Source organism: Nerophis lumbriciformis, linkage group LG38 (assembly GCF_033978685.3).
Source record: "Nerophis lumbriciformis linkage group LG38, RoL_Nlum_v2.1, whole genome shotgun sequence".
Classification (NCBI taxonomy): Eukaryota; Metazoa; Chordata; class Actinopteri; order Syngnathiformes; family Syngnathidae; genus Nerophis; species Nerophis lumbriciformis.
In genome coordinates this window covers 24,570,651-24,590,359 of record NC_084585.2, presented here as the reverse complement: position 1 = coordinate 24,590,359, position 19,709 = coordinate 24,570,651, and the positions used below count along the sequence as shown (strand labels likewise).

The 19,709-nt window shown below is 41.7% G+C and overlaps 1 protein-coding gene across 2 annotated transcripts in view; it reads left to right on the top strand.

The window, feature by feature from the left end:
- Positions 1 to 19,709, top strand: part of ampd2a (adenosine monophosphate deaminase 2a) — an 89,051-nt gene that overhangs the window by 3,648 nt on the left and 65,694 nt on the right. For both annotated transcript variants that reach the window (XM_061932523.2, XM_061932522.2), the window contains exon 2: positions 3,771 to 3,920. In XM_061932523.2, coding sequence (XP_061788507.1) covers positions 3,911 to 3,920 — 10 coding nt within the window. In that variant the 5' untranslated portion in view covers positions 3,771 to 3,910. The remainder of the gene's footprint in view (positions 1 to 3,770; positions 3,921 to 19,709) is intronic.

The window sequence follows — 19,709 nt, the reverse complement described above, 5'->3', positions numbered from 1 at the left end:
GTGTGGTTTCTTCCGTATTTTAGAATTTGACACCCATGCTGTACATCAGGGGTGCTCACACTTTTTCTGCAGGCGAGCTACTTTTCAATTGATCAAGTCGTGGGGATCTACCTCATTCATATATATCATTTATATTTACTTATTTATGAAATATATGTTTTTGTTAATAAGTTAAAGGTGTTTAATGATAATGCAAGCATGTTTAACACATATAGTTAATATTGTTAATAAATTAAAGGTGTTTAATGATAATGCAATCATGTTTAACACATAGTTAATATTGTTAATAAATTAAAGGTGTTTAATGATAATACAAAAATGTTTAATACATATAGTTAATAAATTAAAGGTGTTTAATGATAATACAAGTATGTTTAATACATATAGTTAATATTGTTAACAAGTTAAAGGTGTTTAAAGATAATGCAAGCATGTTTGATACATATAGTTAATATTGTTAACAAGTTAAAGGTGTTTATGATAATACAAGCATGTTTAATACATATAGTTAATATTATTAATAAGTTAAAGGTGTTTAAAGATAATACAAACATGTTTAACACATATAGTTAATATTGTTAACAAGTTAAAGCTGTTTAATGATAATACAAGCATGTTTAACACATATAGTTAATATTGTTAATAAGTTAAAGGTGTTTAAAGATAATGCAAGCATGTTTAACACATATAGTTAATATTGTTAACAAGTTAAGGTGTTTAAAGATAATACAAGCATGTTTAACACATATAGATTCCTTTCTTTCATGAAGACAAGAATATAAGTTGGTGTATTACCTGATTCTGATGACATTTGCATTGATTAGAATCAGACAGTAGTGCTAAAAACGTCCGCATTTTCGAATGGAGGAGAAAAAAGTCCTCCTTTCTGTCCAATACCACATAAAAGTGGTTGGTTTTTGGCATCTTATTTGTCCAGCCAGGGTAGCCGAAAAGGGGGGGTAAAGGAGACGGATTCTAGGGGCCCATGATGGAGGGGGGCCCAGAGAGGCCCCTAAGATGATGAAATTATAATACAGAAAAAATAATGACACTGTGTTGGGGGCCCTGTAAAGATTATTTTCATGGGGCCCAAAATCCCTAGCAGCGCCCCTGTGTCCAGCTTCCGTACTCCTTTGTATACACTTTACAAGAAATACATTGTCGGCAAACTCCGTAGCTTGCTAGCTTGTGCACGCCAGCTTTCTGAGACTCGTTTTGTTAGCGCAACTGTGCAACTGTGCAACTGTGCAGTCAGTCTTTGGAGTTTTGACGACAGGTACGGCGCCAGAGTCTGTTGAAATAAAGTGTTTCTCGCCTTCCAGTCGGTAATTTTAATGAGCTGGCAGCAGCCAGCGTCATCTCAGAAGACCCTCGGGTGCCGTGAATGTCAATCAAGTGACGAAAGTGACGTCATAGTGAAGATTTATGATCGCTCATTTTTAGGACTATTTTTTTAATGCCTGGCTGGTGATCGACTGACACACCCTCCGAGATTGACCGGTAGCTCGCGATCGATGTAATGAGCACCCATGCTGTACATGATACATCTGCTTCGCTCTCCTCTGTGTCAAATCCTCTCCGACTCCGTCTGTCTGCACGCAGCACGTAGCCCCGCCCCTCTGTCTGCCTGCTCGCAGCCTCGCCCCTCTGTGCTGTCTGTCATGATGGTTGCCTAGTTACGCTGCTGATCGCGCCAGGGTGCATCGTGTGTTTTAAAAAATGTCTACAGCAGTTACTCCACCGCGTCCTCAACCTCAAAAGAGAAAACACCTCCAAAAATATGGAACTTTTCTCATTTTTCTCTCTTCATCTTTTCATTTGGGTTCACACAAAAAAGTGGAGAAGGCATTCGACCGTGTACGGGAAGTCCTGTGGGGAGTGCTCAGAGAGTATGAGGTATCGGACTCTGATTGTGGCGGTCTACTCCCTGTATGATCAGTGTCAGAACTCGGTCCGCATTGCCGGCAGTAAGTCGGATCCGTTTCCAATGAGGGTTGGACTCCGCCAAGGCTGCCCTTTGTCACCGATTCTGTTCATAACTTTTATGGACAGAATTTCTAGGCGCAGTCAAGGCGTTGAGGGTATCTGGTTTGGTGGCTGCAGGATTAGGTCTCTGCTTTTTGCAGATGATGTGGTCCTGATGGCTTCATCTGGCCAGGATCTTCAGCTCTCACTGGATCGGTTCACAGCCGAGTGTGAAGCGACTGGGATGGGAATCAGCACCTCCAAGTCAGAGTCCATGGTTCTCGCCCGGAAAAGGGTGGAGTGCCATCTCCGGGTTGGGGAGGAGATCTTGCCCCAAGTGGAGGAGTTCAAGTACCTCGGAGTCTTGTTCACGAGTGAGGGAAGAGTGGATCGTGAGATCGACAGGCGGGTCGGTGCGGCATCTTCAGTAATGCGGACGCTGTATCGACCCGTTGTGGTGAAGAAGGAGCTGAGCCGGAAGGCAGAGCTCTCAATTTACCGGTCGATCTACGTTCCCATCCTCACCTATGGTCATGAGCTTTGGGTTATGACCGAAAGGACAAGATCACGGGTACAAGCGGCCGAAATGAGCTTCCTCCGCCGGGTGGCGGGGCTCTCCATTAGAGATAAGGTGAGAAGCTCTGTCATCCGGGAGGAGCTCAAAGTAAAGCCGCTGCTCCTCCACATCGAGAGGCGCCAGATGAGGTGGTTCGGGCATCTGGTCAGGATGCCACCCGAACGCCTCCCTAGGGAGGTGTTTCGGGCATGTCCAACCGGTAGGAGGCCACAGGGAAGAGCCAGGACACGTTGGGAAGACTATGTCTCCCGGCTGGCCTGGGAACGCCTCGGGATCCCCCGGGAAGAGCTGGACGAAGTGGCTGGGGAGAGGGAAGTCTGGGCTTCCCTGCTTAGGCTGCTGCCCCCGCGACCCAACATCGGATAAGCGGAAGAAGATGCATGGATGGATGGATGGATGGATGGACAAAAAAGTGTTTAATTTTACTATAGTTGTCTTAAAGTGTCCCCAGACAGGCATTGTTACAGCACTTGAAATGCATATAATACAGTATATGCTCAAGCTCAGTCTATTCAGCCTTTAACATGTATACACACAAGTGTTTCATTTGTTTCCTGTTAAAGTAAGAGTGTCCCCAATCGTTACATTTACAGCACTTTATATACTTACATTTATTTTAGGTATTGTCCTCTTTCAGTAAAGGTGTCCCTAGACAGGCTTTGTTTAATTTACAACACTTTATATGTATAGCATACAGTAGTTAAGGCTAGTTACGATACATGGACGTAATAATTTATCTAAACATGTATACACAAGTTCAAGTGTTTCATTTAGTTTTTTGGGTGTTAAACGGCAAACCTTTGTTTAATTTACAGCACTTTAGCAATGTTCATTGCTAATAAAGCACTTTAAACTTTAAGTATGACTGATAGGTTGATTGGCAACACTAAATTGGCCCTAATGTGTGAATGTGAGTGTGAATGTTGTCTGTCTATCTGTGTTGGCCCTGTGATGAGGTGGAAACTTGTCAAGGGTGTACCCCGCCTTCCGCCGGAATGCAGCTGAGATAGGCTCCAGCACCCCCTGCGACCCCGAAAGGGACAAGCGGTAGAAAATGGATGGATGGATGGCTGGATAAATGCTTTCTTGACTTCCCCTTCCTTAGTATCTTACTGACCACAAAGTGACCCCCTGGGGCCAGGGCCCAGAGGCTAATATGACGTGTGAAATAATGTCAATTAAATCAAAGCATTTAGTTTTTTCATACACATGTTTCTATGCATTTCAGGGTTTTGGGGAGCCAAACCCTCAAATTTCTTTCGGCCGTGCAGTTTCGCCGTGGCACCGTGTGGAGTGTTCCTTATTTCCAGTCCTGAAAGGTGGCAACCCTATTTTGACAGTCAACTTCGGTGAGCTACATCCGCAAATATGGCAGGTGGTAAGTCAACACGTTTCCGGTATTATTGTTTTAAAACCCACGTTAGCAACAAAATGGGTGTTTTTAAAAAAATATGTGTTTGTCTAAACGTTTTTTTGGTGTATCAAACAACCATCACGATGGCAGGTGGCAGCCAGATAACTTTAGATACTTTATTGATCCTTTGCAGGAAATTACTTTGCTACAAACAGACACATTTGAATACATACTAATTCGAAGAAGAAGGAAAGACAATTCTGCATAAATGTGCAGGGTGGAATTCTGCAATTATTAAAGAGACAAAGTATACCACAAACAAGCCTATCTATCTATACACCATACAGTAATTTATATACATATTACACAAGGCTCAATGTTGGAAACATAATTTAGTACACAAAACTTACAACATACAACTTACAATATTTGTGAACAAATACCACACTTTGTGTGTGTATTAAGTAGTCTGGCTGAGGGCTGTTGGTAGGTATTACAAACCCTGTTTCCATATGAGTTGGGAATTTGTGTTAGATGTACGTTTGTAAATATAAACGGAATACAATGATTTGCGAATCTTTTTCAACCCATATTCAATTGAATGCACTACAAAGACAAGATATTTGATGTTCAAACTCATAAACTTTATTTTTTTTTTGCAAATAATAATTAACTTAGAATTTCATGGCTGCAACACGTGCCAAAGTAGTTGGGAAAGGGCATGTTCACCACTGTGTTACATCACCTTTTCTTTTAACAACACTCAATAAACGATTGGGAACTGAGGAAACTAATTGTTGTAGCTTTGAAAGTGGAATTCTTTCCCATTCTTGTTATATGTAGAGTTTCAGTCGTTCAACAGTCCGGGGTCTCCGCTGTCGTATTTTACGCTTCATAATGCGCCACACACTTTCGATGGGAGACAGGTCTAGACTGCAGGCGAGCCAGGAAAGTACCCGCACTCTTTTTTTACGAAGCCACGCTGTTGTAACACGTGCTGAATGTGGCTTGGCATTGTCTTGTTGAAATAAGCAGGGGCGTCCATGAAAAAGACACCGCTTAGATGGCAGCATATGTTGTTCCAAAACCTGTATGTACCTTTCAGCATTAATGGTGCCTTCACAGATGTGTAAGTTACCCATGCCTTGGGCACTAATGCACCCCCATACCATCACACATGCTGCCTTTTGAACTTTGCGTCGATAACAGTCTGGATGGTTCGCTTCCCCTTTGGTCCGGATGACACGATGTCGAATATTTCCAAAAACAATTTGAAATGTGGACTCGTCAGACCACAGAACACTTTTCCACTTTGCATCAGTCCATCTTAGATGGTCTCGGGCCCAGAGAAGCCGGCGGCGTTTCTGGATGTTGTTGATAAATGGCTTTCGCTTTGCATAGTAGAGCTTTAACTTGCACTTACAGATGTAGCGACAAACTGTATTTAGTGACAGTGGTTTTCTGAAGTGTTCCTGAGCCCATGTGGTGATATCCTTTAGAGATTGATGTCGATTTTTGATACAGTGCCGTCCGTCTGAGGGATCGAAGGTCACGGCCAATCAATGTTGGTTTCCGGCCATGCCGCTTACGTGGAGTGATTTCTCCAGATTCTATGAACCTTTTGATGATATTATGGAGCGTAGATGTTGAAATCCCTACATTTCTTGCAATTGCACTTTGAGAAAAAAAATTTGTTCTTAAACTGTTTGACTATTTGCTCACGCAGTTGTGGACAAAGGGGTGTACCTCGCCCCATCCTTTCTTGTGAAAGACTGAGCATTTTTTGGGAAGCTGTTTTTATACCCAATCATGGCACCCACCTGTTCCCAATTAGCCTGCACACCTGTGGGATGTTCCAAATAAGTGTTTGATGAGCATTCCTCAACTTTATCAGTATTTATTGCCACCTTTCCCAACTTCTTTGTCACGTGTTGCTGGCATCAAATTCTAAAGTTAATGATTATTTGCACAAAAAAAAATGTTTATCAGTTTGAACATCAAATATGTTGTCTTTGTAGCATATTCAACTGAATATGGGTTGAAAATGATTTGCAAATCATTGTATTCCGTTTATATTTACATCTAACACAATTTCCCAACTCATATGGAAACGGGGTTTGTACTTCAGATAACTAAAATAAAAAATGCATGACAGTATTTCGTTATGTAGAAACAATCGGACAGCTATGATAAATGTTATGATTTTGTATTAATTAAGGGAGCTCTCCTGAGTAAGCTTTGGTGGTTTGGGTTCAGGAGCCTGGAAATACCAAATTGTTCACACCACTATCGCTCAGGGGTCGAACCCGCATTAAGAATTTCATTTGCATGTGCAGGTATACATAATATTGTGGCCGTTAGGCATACTGCCATTTCCAGTGGCGGAGCAAGGCCCCATGACGGGGCCTCATTAACCCAAATAATAAAGCTCACCCTAACATCATTTTAGAACATAAACATGCCTCACGGGGTTAACCATCAACAAGCTTTAACCAGGTTTTGAAAAGTTAGCCAGCCAGCCACTTTTGCTGAAATGTTTTGTTTCCCATTTTGCCCGACATGTATTTATTTTCTCACTTACGCCACCGCACAGAAAAATCAATAAAGGGGATCTTAACATGTTTTATTTATTTTGCCTATCATTCACAATCCTTATGTAAGACAAGGACACATATGTTTTTCTTTTTTATACATTTTAAGTTGTAAATAAACAATAACAAAATCCCAAACAAGAGCAGACAAACATTACAGGGAAACAGAACAGGATCGCTGAGTTTTTTTCCCCCTTAGCCTCAGTCTGGACCCTCTCTCCAGGGGCCCAGGCTTAGACTGAATATATTGATTTCTCTCCCTCCCCCATCCCGAGCGTTTACCTGTTTCTCACCTTTTTTTGTAAGGAGCGTCGGAAGTCGGCAGACCCATCAGCGATCCTGTTTCCCTGTAATGTTTGTCTGCTCTTGAATGGGATTGTGCTGAAAATCTTAATTTCCCCTCGGGATAAATAATGTATTTCTGATTATGATTCTAATACTAACAGTAAAGTCAATGGAAGTCCCTCTATTTTGCCCACAAAAACCCTCCAAATAAGAATTACTTGATCAATATAATATACCCATAAGCCTTTTTTAAATTGTTATCTCTTTAAAACTTGCTGTAATAATGCATATTTTCTGAAAACATGCCTTATAGTAGCCACAAAGGATACCTTTTTAAATTAGGATACACATTTAAAAAAATAGTTAAAAGGTTTTATAGAATAATAAATTAACATCATACTAAGAATGCTAAAGATGCATGTGCTTGGAAATGGATGACTGATGTAAACATATTAGAAGAAAACACATCATAGAATGATATTTGCATCCTTAGATGCATTAAAAATAAGCTGAGTCAATTCACATCTTGAATAGTTTGTATTTTACGATCAGTTGTTTAAAATGGGTACAGTAAATAGCCAGTTATGTATAAAGTGTCAGGCAGCTGAAGGAAATCTAACTCATTTACCGTGGGAATTTCAGTGAATAAAAGAGTTGTGAGAATTGACTCGTTTGTCCATCCTAAGCCACCGGAGGTCACTTGAGGTGCGTCACCAGATCTGCTAAAGTACGGTAAGCCAAGTTAGCTCATGTGTGTTGAACTGGACAAAGCTGAAAAAAAGTAGTCGTGTATGAAACAAGTTCAACTTCCTCATTGACATGACATGGTGTCACTGTTAAGGATTACACACCTACAGTGACCAAAGTTTGGGCCCCCACAGCCGTTTCCTTTTGCCGTACTGAGGCAGCGCTTTTCACGCTTTCGGACTGGACCTTACAAGACCTCTTGTATCCACTTTGAAAGTCGCAGCCTAAGAAAAGAAACACACAAACAGACGTCGCAATGATTGATTGATTGACTTACTACTATCGACCTAGTTCTACAACTGAATACATTTTTAAATACCTCTGGATATTGATTTTAATGCCATTCAAGGCCTTAATTTTCGCAAAATCCATGTAATGACTTTTAATGCTCTTTAATGCCCCGCGGAAACCTGTTATAGTGTAGTACAGTAGTTGTTAGAATTTAATTGTTACCTGAAAATGTGGCTTCCTGATGTTGGCAGTATTGGAGCATTTGGTGGTCCTGAATCTGATCAACAAAATTTGTGCCCAGTTTTTTTGGCTTTTCCTTGTTCTCTTTTTTGTTTTTCCTTGCACTTTGCTGCTCCACTTTTATGTCTACTATAAGTAATTTCACTCATGTTAACTTTGAGTAAATGCTCACCGTCAGTCTTACCACAGTCTCTCTGTTTACAAGTGACTGATAATTCCCGTGGATGGTCGGTTGATGACGATTGGACCCCAAGTGTATGTAACATGCAGAGTGATCTAATTTTCGGCTAGAGGCCGGGCCGACACAAAGCTTGTCCAAAACCGCAGCAGGAAGAAGGAAATAAGTAACATCTATCAGTGCACGTCCTGTTACAAGGTATCCTCGAGCTGTGTTTGACATAGACTTTGGTTCATATCGCATTCTTGCGAAGTAGTTGGTCACATTTTCTTTAAAAGGCTGCAGACATTTAAATGTTTTCCTTTTTTACGTTCAACTTTGTTGTAACTCAGCATGTTCACCTCGGTAAGGAACATCGTTTTGTCCCTCGTTAGTCGTGTTTCCATTAGAATGGCTATAGTAATAATTGTTAGGGTTTTTTTAATGTTGTAAAATTTGTAGGTGGCTTTCTTTAGCATCAGAAGTAGTTTCTTTTTATGTAAAATAATTTCTATGTTAGTGATAAATCAATGATGGTATTACTGATTAAATATTTTTATATTCTGTATATATAGATATGTAGATTTTTAAAATAGATTGGCAACACTAAATTGGCCCTAGAGTGTGAATGTGAGTGTGAATGTTGTTTGTCTATCTGTGTTGGCCCTGTGATGAGGTGGCGACTTGTCCAGGGTGTACCTCGCCTTCCGCCCGATTGTAGCTGAGATAGGCTCCAGCACCCCCCGCGACCCCAAAGGGAATAAGCGGTAGAAAATGGATGGATGGATTGTGCAATCATTAGTTTTTTTGGGTTGTATATTTTTCTTATTATTTTCACAGCTATTTTTATTCCGACCCTTTTTTTTCCCGAGTTTTATTCCATTGCTATTATTACTGTCTTGTATAATTTATAAAATTTTGCTGCTACTGGAACCTTAAATTCCCTGAGGGGACACAAGAAGTATTTAATGTATATATTATATATATAAATGTATGCACCATGTGTATGTACAGAAGGGGGTGGTTATAAGGGAGCAAAATTACTTTCTTATTATATAAAGCCATGTCACTGACTTAATTTTTGTTTTTAAAAATATAATAAGGACATCCAGTAGCAAGCAGATCTTGCCATCAGTCGTTAAAAGAGCTTCCACTATGGTCCCATGCACGGCTGTGTAAGTCATTCTCACCACCAGGAGGTGATCTTGGTATTGCTTCTTGTTTGTGTGCCTGTTAAAGCAAGTCACTTTGGCAAATACACGTTTTTACATGTGTTTACCCCCTAAGAACAAGCCTAATCTGTTGTAATAATAATAATAAAGATTGCCTATGGATGTTCTCATTAATCCAGGTCATCGTATTCTCAGGGCATTCAATTGATCGCAACTGGACAGTTCAGTTTGTCTGAGAAGATGTTTCACCTCTCATCTAAGCAGGCTTCATCAGTTGACGCTCACAGACTTAGATTCAGAAATATCATAGTTATTATGATGAGTGGTGCATGTTTGATGTGTATCTTTGTTAGGTTAGTTAGGCATATTATACTCAATGGTTAACTGGACATATTTATGTGCTCGACGCCTCAATCATTGGTATGTTTTTATCTACAAAACCATTCTGGGTATCACTCCATCTTATCTGTCTTGTCTTTTAACAAAGAAACAAGGAAGTCACAATCTTCGTTCAATGAATGTTCTGCAATTTGTTGTGCCCAAAGTAAAAACTGAACTGGACAAGAAAGCATTTAGGTTTTCAGCACCAAAGGCTTGGAATAACCTACAATCGAATATTAAACTTCAAACCCTTGTCACATTGAATGAGTTTAAAGCTTCTGTGAAAGGATTGCAGTCTACCTTGTCTGTATGCACACGTGTCATGTGAGCAAGTTTTAATGTTGTAAATGTGATGTTTTATGTGTTGTTTACTGTTTTTTAATGTAACCTTGCTGCTGCCCTCTTGGCCAGGTCTCCCTTGGAAAAGAGATCCTTGATCTCAATGGGATTTTTACCTGGTTAAATAAAGGCTAAATAAAAAAAATAAAAGTTAGTCTTTAAAAGTTGTTGGAGACAAAAAGAGCAAGTCTACACTGTGATTGTCATGTGTTACATTGTTGACCTTGCTTGTCACTACTGTATTAATCGTTGACAGCAGGTGGGTCCGTGTCAAGAGAGCTTTTCGAACTTTCCAAAAGAACATTTATTAGTGATTTACTAAGCTTGTGAATTCTATTTCTGCTTACCATTTCTTTTTTTTGGCCTTTTTGTAGTCTGGTTCCTTTGTTGAAAGCACTTATCTGTAGCTATGTGCTATTTTTAGACCATGTGCTATTTTTAGACCAGTGGAAAAACTTTTGTCCGTCACTCACCTTTTCTGCTTAGCTGCTGTGTTGTAGCCGGACTTGTGGCGTGTCATCCATAGTGTCCTCCTCATGTGGCTAGTTTCCTTTACGTTAGCCGCTGGAAGCTTTAAACTCCGGTTGCCAGGGTAACAAAGGAGGATGGTCCTCGGATGGAGTCGGGCGATCCTTGCGTTCAGCGAGTCACTGCGCAGCGTTGCACCCGACGTGCGGCTGGCTGGGAGGAGGAGGAGCCATCTCTGCAGAGGAGCCTGTGACGGCCTCGCGCGGGTCTTGCCGCCCACCACCCCCTCGCCCCAATGTGAGACAGCGCTCCAGCGTGGCAGCTGCTTCACCTCTGGCTTTGCTCCACCAGACCTAAGAGCCAAGTCTGCAAGATGTCAGCATCTTTCTCCGGTGGCAGCGGTTCAGGGATGCCCAAATCTCCTTTTCGCAAGAGGGGCAGCCTGCAGAGCACCACCAGCCCTGGTGAGTGTTGGCACGGGAGATGAATGGGGTCAATTTAGAAAGAGTGAGGAAAAACTAAATAATTTATAATGTTCACCAGGAGAGTGAGATGGGAGGCTGTGTAAGTCTTACTAGGGGGGAAAAATATTGAAGAACACTTACTGTAAATGACTTTCCTGAGAAAAGTTGTCTACAAGCTGCAATTGCATCTTAATTATTTGTCCAGTGCTGGAGATTACAACAGTACATGTGCACATTTGAACCCTTCTTTGACATAATGGGCCTGCTCCCTCCACCCTTCTAGGTGACAGTTCATCATGCGGGTGGGTGTGTGTGCATGGCTAAGCTATATTCTTATCTCTGCATTTAGGTTGAGGGCAGCAGGCAAACATTCTATCTTGTCAGCTCAGCCCTCTGATTATCTCAACGTGACGCAAGAAGTGATCACATTTTCATGTACAATGAGAGCACGTTGAAAGTTAAAGCAGCCCGATCCTGTTCGCATTGTATATGTTTAAAATTATCCTCAATCAATCAATCAAACTTGACTTTTATAGCCCTTAATCACAATTGTCTCAAAGGGTTTCACAAACTTACAACAACATCCCCTGATACAAACCCACATCCAGGCAAGGAAAAACTAAAAAGAAGAAATCTTGAGAAGGGACTGCAGATGTAGGGAACCCCCTTCCAGGGTGATTAGCTGCAATGGATGTCAAGTGGGTTCAATTAATGAATTGTTAAAGTATTCGGTAATGTGGGAGTCAGTCCATCGACAAACCAACAGCAAGTCAAAGAGGGATCTTCTTCCGGACTCTGTTCTTCATGATGTGGACTTATCTGTGTGTTTTTAAGTGAACCCTGTTTTAATTTGTATGCCGCTCCTGTCTCGTAAACAGTTGGGTATACAAGAACTTCATAAGACTACTTCCGAATTATTTACGTCACAACTGTAGGAAGTCTGTGTTTAGTACCTTGCTGTTCAGGGCTGTTAGTTGCGTTTTCTTGATAATGGCAGCAAGAAATTGTTTTTTCAGATATTTTTCACAATTGTTTATCTAAACCGGAGAAGGGCCGCAATAGAACGTTTTTTCTTTATGGAGGATGCCAGTTTCTTCAATATTCATCAAAGTATATTCAATATCTATATATTCTTGACCCTCTGTTTGCTGATAAGCATTAGCACATACTGTAAGCGCTTGATGGGACCTGTCTCCATGCGGCTCTGGGTGGTGGCAGGGGGTAGGGGCTAGAGACGACCCTTAACCACGGACACGGTAGAGTAGACATGGTTGGAGAGAAGGCTCTGGAATCCAAGCATGAGGGGAAAAATTTAAAATTACATTGTACACAACTTCAGATTTGGGCAGCACGGTGGAAGCGGGGTTAGTGCATCTGCCTCACAATACGAAGGTCCTGAGTAGTCCTGGGTTCAATCCCGGACTCGGGATCTTTCTGTGTGGAGTTTGCATGTTCTCCCCGTAACTGCGTGGGTTCCCTCCGGGTACTCCGGATTCCTCCCACCTCCAAAGACATGCACCTGGGGATAGGTTGATTGGCAACACTAAATTGGCGCTAGTGTGTGAATGTGAGTGTGAATGTTGTCTGTCTATCTGTGTTGGCCCTGCGATGAGGTGGCGACTTGTCCAGGGTGTACCCCGCCTACCGCCCGATTGTAGCTGAGATAGGCTCCAGCGCCCCCCCGCGACCCCGAAGGGAATAAGCGGTAGAAAATGAATGGATGGATGGATGGACAACTTCAGATTTGTGGAGTAATTTATTAAGACAAACTTACTATGGTACCCCACTGTGCTCCTATATCATTTGAAAAACCCTGACGTGAGCAGGATAGGTCTCCTTTAGCGTAAAATGTTGTTTTCTCTAGCTTTATCTGTCGCATCCTACATTAACCCAAGTAGTAAAACTATGAGAACAGAATATTAGAAAAAACAACAGTATATGCGTGTGTGTTTTAGCTTGTTTAACTTGCATTAATCCTGAGTTGCGTACTGTCAATGCGGATTTACTGTAAATGTGCCGAACAATACTTTAGTTTAGTGGCCATCTTTGCTTTTTTTGGTCTATTTTTTTAAAGCAACAATTCTGGTGCCTTTTTTAGTGCAATGCCATACAGACAAGATGCAATATTAAAGAACCAGTTGACCACCAATTGCTCACAGCTGTGCAATTTTTTCTCCAATACAGAAATGGCTTATTTTATGATCACTCCATATTTTTAGGCACTATTTGCTTGCATGCATGTGTGTTGTGTGGGTGTTAATATAACTTAATTTCTTAGTATTTATTGGCTTGGTATTCTTTTAATGGGTCCCTTTTCTCGTTGTATTTTACATTTTGTTGGCTTTATTTACAATGACAATTAAAAACATCCATCAATAATGTTAGCCGCCAAAACTAGAGTTCCATGAAGGTAAAATTATAATTTTTGTGGGGTTCAATTTGATTACAATTCCATTCAGCACTTTTCTTGTTTCAAGCCGATTCTGCAATGTATTTTTTGGCATATACATTTTTAAACTTTTACAAAACAGCTTACAAAAATAAATCAGGATCATAATGAAAAAATAATTGCAATTTGGATGTGAATCGATTTTTCCAGTTATCCATATTGCATTTTTGGTTACAAGGGTTAGCATATTTTTACATCTGTGTGACAGATCTTAAACTTGAGTTTGAGTTTATTTGGAACATGCATGCATACAAAATGATACATCACAATTTCCAGTTTCTCTATTCAACATGTTCGAAAAGGAGTAGGAAGAAGCAGAGCTTATTTAATCCTACCTCTTTTCCTTTACATAGCAGTTGCTAACACTTTTGTTCACTTCCTGTTATCAATTTGTTCACAGTATACTCCATAAGTAATAACATTAAAATAAATAAAGTATTAATAATTAGTGAAGTAAGTTATATTTCATTTGGTGAGAGAAATTAGATTATCTAAAAAATGAATGGATGGATGGAATAAATTCAGAATGTTTATCATGTTTCTTCTTCTTTGTACTTTGTAAACACTTTAAGTTTGAAGAGTTTCTTAAATTGGATCATATTAGCACATTGTTTGATTTCTTTGCTTAGTCCATTCCGTAATTTAATTCCACATACTGATATACTAAAGGTCTTAAGTGTACAGGCATACAAATGTTTTAAATTAGTTTTCTCTAAGGTTATATTTCTCTTCTTTTTTGTTGAGAAGAATTGTTGTATAGTCTTGGGTAGCAGATTGCTTTGTGCAAATGTTTAGCTGTTAGCAAATTATCTGTGTCGTGGAATTTCAGTATTTTCGATTCAATGAATAAAGGGTTTGAATGTTCTCTATAGCCTACATTATGTATTATTCTGACTCATCTTTTTTGTAACACGGTGGTTATTTCCCTATATTTCTGCACAATAACTCAGATATGGTAACACTAGCGAGCATTAGAGAATATGGAGTGATTTTTGGTCCAATGCATGTTTAGCTTTATTCATGATTGACGTGTTTTTTGCTACCTTATGTTGTATATTTTTTATATGAGATTTCCAGTTAACTTTATCATCAATCATTACACCTAGAAATTTGGTTTAATTTACTGTTTCAATTGATATTCTGTCTATTTGTATTTGTGTTTGACTGTACCTTCTGTTATCAAATAGCATTATTTTAGTTTTACTACAAGAATAGTTTGCTTATGTCAAACCATCTTTTTAATTTGTTCATTTCTTCTGTTATTATTTGTATTAGCTTATGTTTGAACAACACACTGTTGTATTGTCCGCAAATATTACTAACTTTAAATCTTTTGTAACTTTACAAATGTAATTTATATAAAGATTGAACAATTTTGGTCCGAGTATTGATCCCTGAGGTACACCACAGGATATGTTTAACGTTGTAGATGTGTGTTCGCCTAGCTTCATGTATTGTTTCCTGTTGGTAAAGTAACTTCTAATTCAGTTCAAGACCAACCCTCTGATGCCATACCGTTCTAATTTTTTGATTGAAATATTGTGATTAATTGTATCAAATGCTTTCGTTAGATCCATAAACACTGCTGCTCTACATCTTTTACTATCTATTGCATTGGTAATTTACTTTATTTAAAACTTCAATAATTTACCGGTCGATCTACGTTCCCATCCTCACCTATGGTCATGAGCTTTGGGTTATGACCGAAAGGACAAGATCACGGGTACAAGCGGCCGAAATGAGTTTCCTCCGCCGGGTGGCGGGGCTCTCCCTTAGAGATAGGGTGAGAAGCTCTGTCATCCGGGAGGAGCTCAAAGTAAAGCCGCTGGTCCTCCACATCGAGAGGAGCCAGATGAGGTGGTTCGGGCATCTGGTCAGGATGACACCCGAACGCCTCCCTAGGGAGGTGTTTAGGGCACGTCCGACCGGTAGGAGGCCACGGGGAAGACCCAGGACACGTTGGGAAGACTATCTCTCCCGGCTGGCCTGGGAACGCCTCGGGATCCCCCTGGAAGAGCTGGACAAAGTGGCTGGGAAGAGGAAAGTCTGGGCTTCCATGCTTAGGCTTCTGCCCCCGTGACCTGACCTCGGATAAGCGGAAGAAGATGGATGGATGGATGGAAAACTTCAATAGCTAACTAAACATTTTTTTACGCTAGGTTTACACTGCAGGTCTAAGTGCGCATTTTTTAAATGTATTCCTTCATAATGTGTTCCCGATACCAATGTTTTGGTACCGGTACCAAAATGCATTTTGATACTTTATGATACTTTTCAAAATAAAGGGGACCACACGGTAGGTGAGGGGAGCAGTGAGCAGCAGCGGTGGCCGCGCTCGGAAATCATTTTGGTGATTTAAACCCCAATTCCAACCATTGATGCTGAGTGCCAAGCAGGGAGGTAATGGTTCCCATTTTTATAGTCTTTGGCAGTGACGTGCAGTCACTGGAGGCAGGTGAGGCGGGGCCTCACCTGGCATCATGGAAAGAAAAAAAATGTAAAAAGAAAAAAAAATAATTAAATTGTTATATGTATCCTGTGATTATACTATAAAGTTATTTTCCATTTAACTTCACCAGTTTTAGATTATTTTTATTCAAAATCGCTGAATTTTCACATTTGCCGTTCAAATACTGAGAAGAGACGGTGCGGTGATCAGCAGCCAGTTGAGGCACGTCACTGCGTTGTGTCTCAACATGGATTGCGCAATGACTCGGCTAACTGTTTGCCTGCTGTGCAGTGAGACCGTATTGCTATATGAACTATATTATACATTTCCATAGTTTAGTTAGCTGAGGTTTATAATGTACAATGTATTTTGTCAACAACTGTATGTGTGTAAGTATTTCTTGTGCTGAGCGATCATAAAACGGCTGCGAAGACGCACTGGCTGAGGCTCGCATTAATCCCGCCTCCTTGTACCGGTTAATGCACCCCCCGACGGGAGCGCCACACCAACCAAAGCCCACACCCAAACCCTCCACGTGCAAGACCGAACCCACTCAAAAAAGTCACTCAACAAAAAGCCAAAAAGTGAGAAAACAACAATGCTCGCGTTGGAGGAGCCGCGAACGACCGCAGGGCCACAACATTAGGTACACCTGCAGACTGCAGCACGGATTTCATATTTCATTCATTCACAACTCCTCCAACACGAACACCACTGTTCCCACACTTATGAGTAAAGGTAAGACCATAATAACGTTTTTTTAATTAAATGTGCTTTTTTGTGTGCTACAGTTTGTATGTGTAAAGTTAAAGTTAAGTTAAAGTACCAATGATTGTCACACACACTAGGTGTAATGACATTTGTCCTCTGCATTTGACCCATCCCTTGTTCACCCCCTGGGAGGTGAGGGGAGCAGTGGGCAGCAGCGGCGCCGCGCCCGGGAATCATTTTTGGTGATTTAACCCCCAATTCCAACCCTTGATGCTGAGTGCCAAGCAGGGAAGAATGCTGGTATGAGCTTTTAAACATAACCCGTTAACTGCTGCCAATCAAATGGTGAATAGGATACTCTTTAGGGTTCATATGTTTGTAAATCTGACTGTGATGAAGTCAGTGCCTCACCAGTCATGAACCTCACCGCACGTCACTGGTCTTTGGTATGACTCGGCCGGCGTTTGAACTCACGACCTTCCAGTCTCAGGGCGCACACTCTAACCACAAGGCCACTGAGAGGGTCCATAGTATAGTATACATACTATACTGCATACAGTATATACTATATATACTACATATATACAAACGTTGTACTACATATATGCTTACTATACTACACCAGCAGAGTAAATATACTGAAAAACTTCTCTTTTAGTAGGGAAAAAACTACTAAAATAGAAGTTGATGTAATTAAAAATTGTGATGTAATGGCAGGGGTCGCCAACCAAGCGATCTTTGGGACCCTACCGGTCTATCGCGAAAATATTACAACAACAAAAAAAAGTATTAATATGTGACACCCCCTACCGCGGAGAATGACCAACAGATCCGCCATCGGCGAGCTGTGACAGTCTTAAGCTGTCGGGTGGGTTCGCAGGACAACCCAGGAAAGACATCACTGCGAGCATGGTTGATTTCTTTTATTTTTCAACAAACCTCAGTCTCACGTCGTGTCGCTTTTCAGCACGCTTTTCAGCCTGCCGACGTCTGTCTCTGGCTCTCTGCCTCTCGCGCTCAGCCTCCGCTTGTCGCTCTCCAACTTTTTTACACAGTTCAAGGAGATTAATTAATTGTGCCCAGCTGCCCGATCCACGCACCTGCAGTCCATCTCGATTGCGGCGTCGCTCCCGGCGCGCCCCGCCCTGCTGCTCGCTCGTCGTCCACGCCTCCTCGCCGCCATCTTGGAGCGGGCTGCGGTATGCCCTGCCTCACTGTTGGACAGCGGGCCACGCCTCCTCGCCGCCATCTCGTAGTCGGCCCGGGCAATGCACGCCTCGCTGTCGGTCCGCCAGCCCCGCCTCACCATACAAGCATTTTAACACCTGAACATGCCCGCAAGCCTCTGTGTCTCTCTTATTAACCTCTCATCCCGCGACTCTTGACACCGCGACCACACACCCCCAAACGCGGCCGCATACATACTATAGCCGCTCATATCGCAAACACAATGCATGGCGTGCTCAAAAATCATCGAGCTGTAACAATGCATTAAGGCTGATTGTTGCAATGCATCAGTCATTTTCTAGCATCCAACATCAAACAACTCTTCCCTCAACCACGAGCCCACGACCATCATCGCTCGCCTGCGACGGGAAGCCAACAAGCCAAATTCTAGAGTCTGTGAATGTTGCTCCAAAGTACTGATTTTATGTTGTTTATTGTGAATATAAAACTAAACATTGACATGTGCTAAGGCAGTAATATACAATAAAACAGGGCGGAAGCTAAATAAGGACTTCCTGTTCAGCCCCTCTTTTATCAAACAAAATAAACCCGCCAGGTGAACAGCTGATTTTACTACTTCTGGTGCTGACGTAACACAAGAACCATGTGACTCGCGTCCCATATGTGGCCATAGCATGAACAAAAATACTACGGTACTAGGACCATACTTGCCAACCTTGAGACCTCCGAATTCGGGAGATGGGGGTGGGGGGAGAGGTTGCGGGAGCGCGTTTGGGGGCGCGGGTTTGAGGTGCAGGCAGCATACCCCTTTCCCTTCGAGCTTTTCTGGATGAAATGAAATTATTTTTTCCAATCATTTTGGAACTTGCAAGCGTTTTTCTTCTTCTTACTCTTTGTCGCCATGTCTCTTCTTCGTTCTTCTGCTTCGTCTCCTTCTTGTTGTGTGTGCAGTTGTGCACTGAGCTCCAAAAGCCGTAGATGTTATTGTAGCGTCCCAGAAGAGTTAGTGCTGCAAAGGATTCTGGGTATTTGTTCTGTTGTGTTTATGTTGTGTTACGGTGCGGATGTTTTCTCGAAATGTGTTTGTCATTCTTGTTTGGTGTGGGTTCACAGTGTGGCGCATATTAGTAACAGTGTTAAAGTTGTTTATACGGCCACCGTCAGTGTGACATGTATGGCTGTTGACCAAGTATGCCTCGCGTTATCACTATACCAGTTTATAGATCATACAACGTGTCAGCATTTCTTGACATCTACGAGTAAAGATCATTGTTAAATCCGTCCAACGTTACATTATTATGTGACTGGGCCGGTACGCTGTTTATATGGAGGAAAAGCGGATGCCTGGACAGCATGCAGCTGTTAAGGGGTGAAGGTTTCAGGTTAGAGAGGATGTTAAAGGCAGTGCCTTTAAGGCACGCCCCCAATATTGATGTCCGGGTGGAAATCGGGAGAAATTCGGGAGAATGTTTGTCCCGGGAGATTTTCGGGAGGGGCAATGAAATTCGGGAGTCTCCCGGGAAAATCGGGAGGGTTGGTAAGTATGAGTAGGACTATAGTGGCTATAAACAGTTAGCTTCTCCAGCAGCGGTGCCCAAAGAGCGGCACAGGGGTATTTGTGGCCTAAGCAAGGGTGACACAAAAAAAACGTTCATCAATAAAAATCGAATAACTTCCAAAATGTTACTTAGATTTAACTGGCTTTTAAAAAATGTGCTCTAAATGAGGTCTCCGTTGCTGCAAGTACATTTGGATCCAGCGGGCAAAGTTCTCAATGACCCTCCCACATTCTTCCCTTGGGATCACTCTTATTGCTGCTGTGATTGCTGCCTTCAGATCAGGGATAGTCCGGGGATTGTTGCCACACACACTGTCCTTAAGGTATCCCCACAGATAAAAATCTGGGGCGTTCAAGTCCGGTGAATGCGGCGACCACTCCGG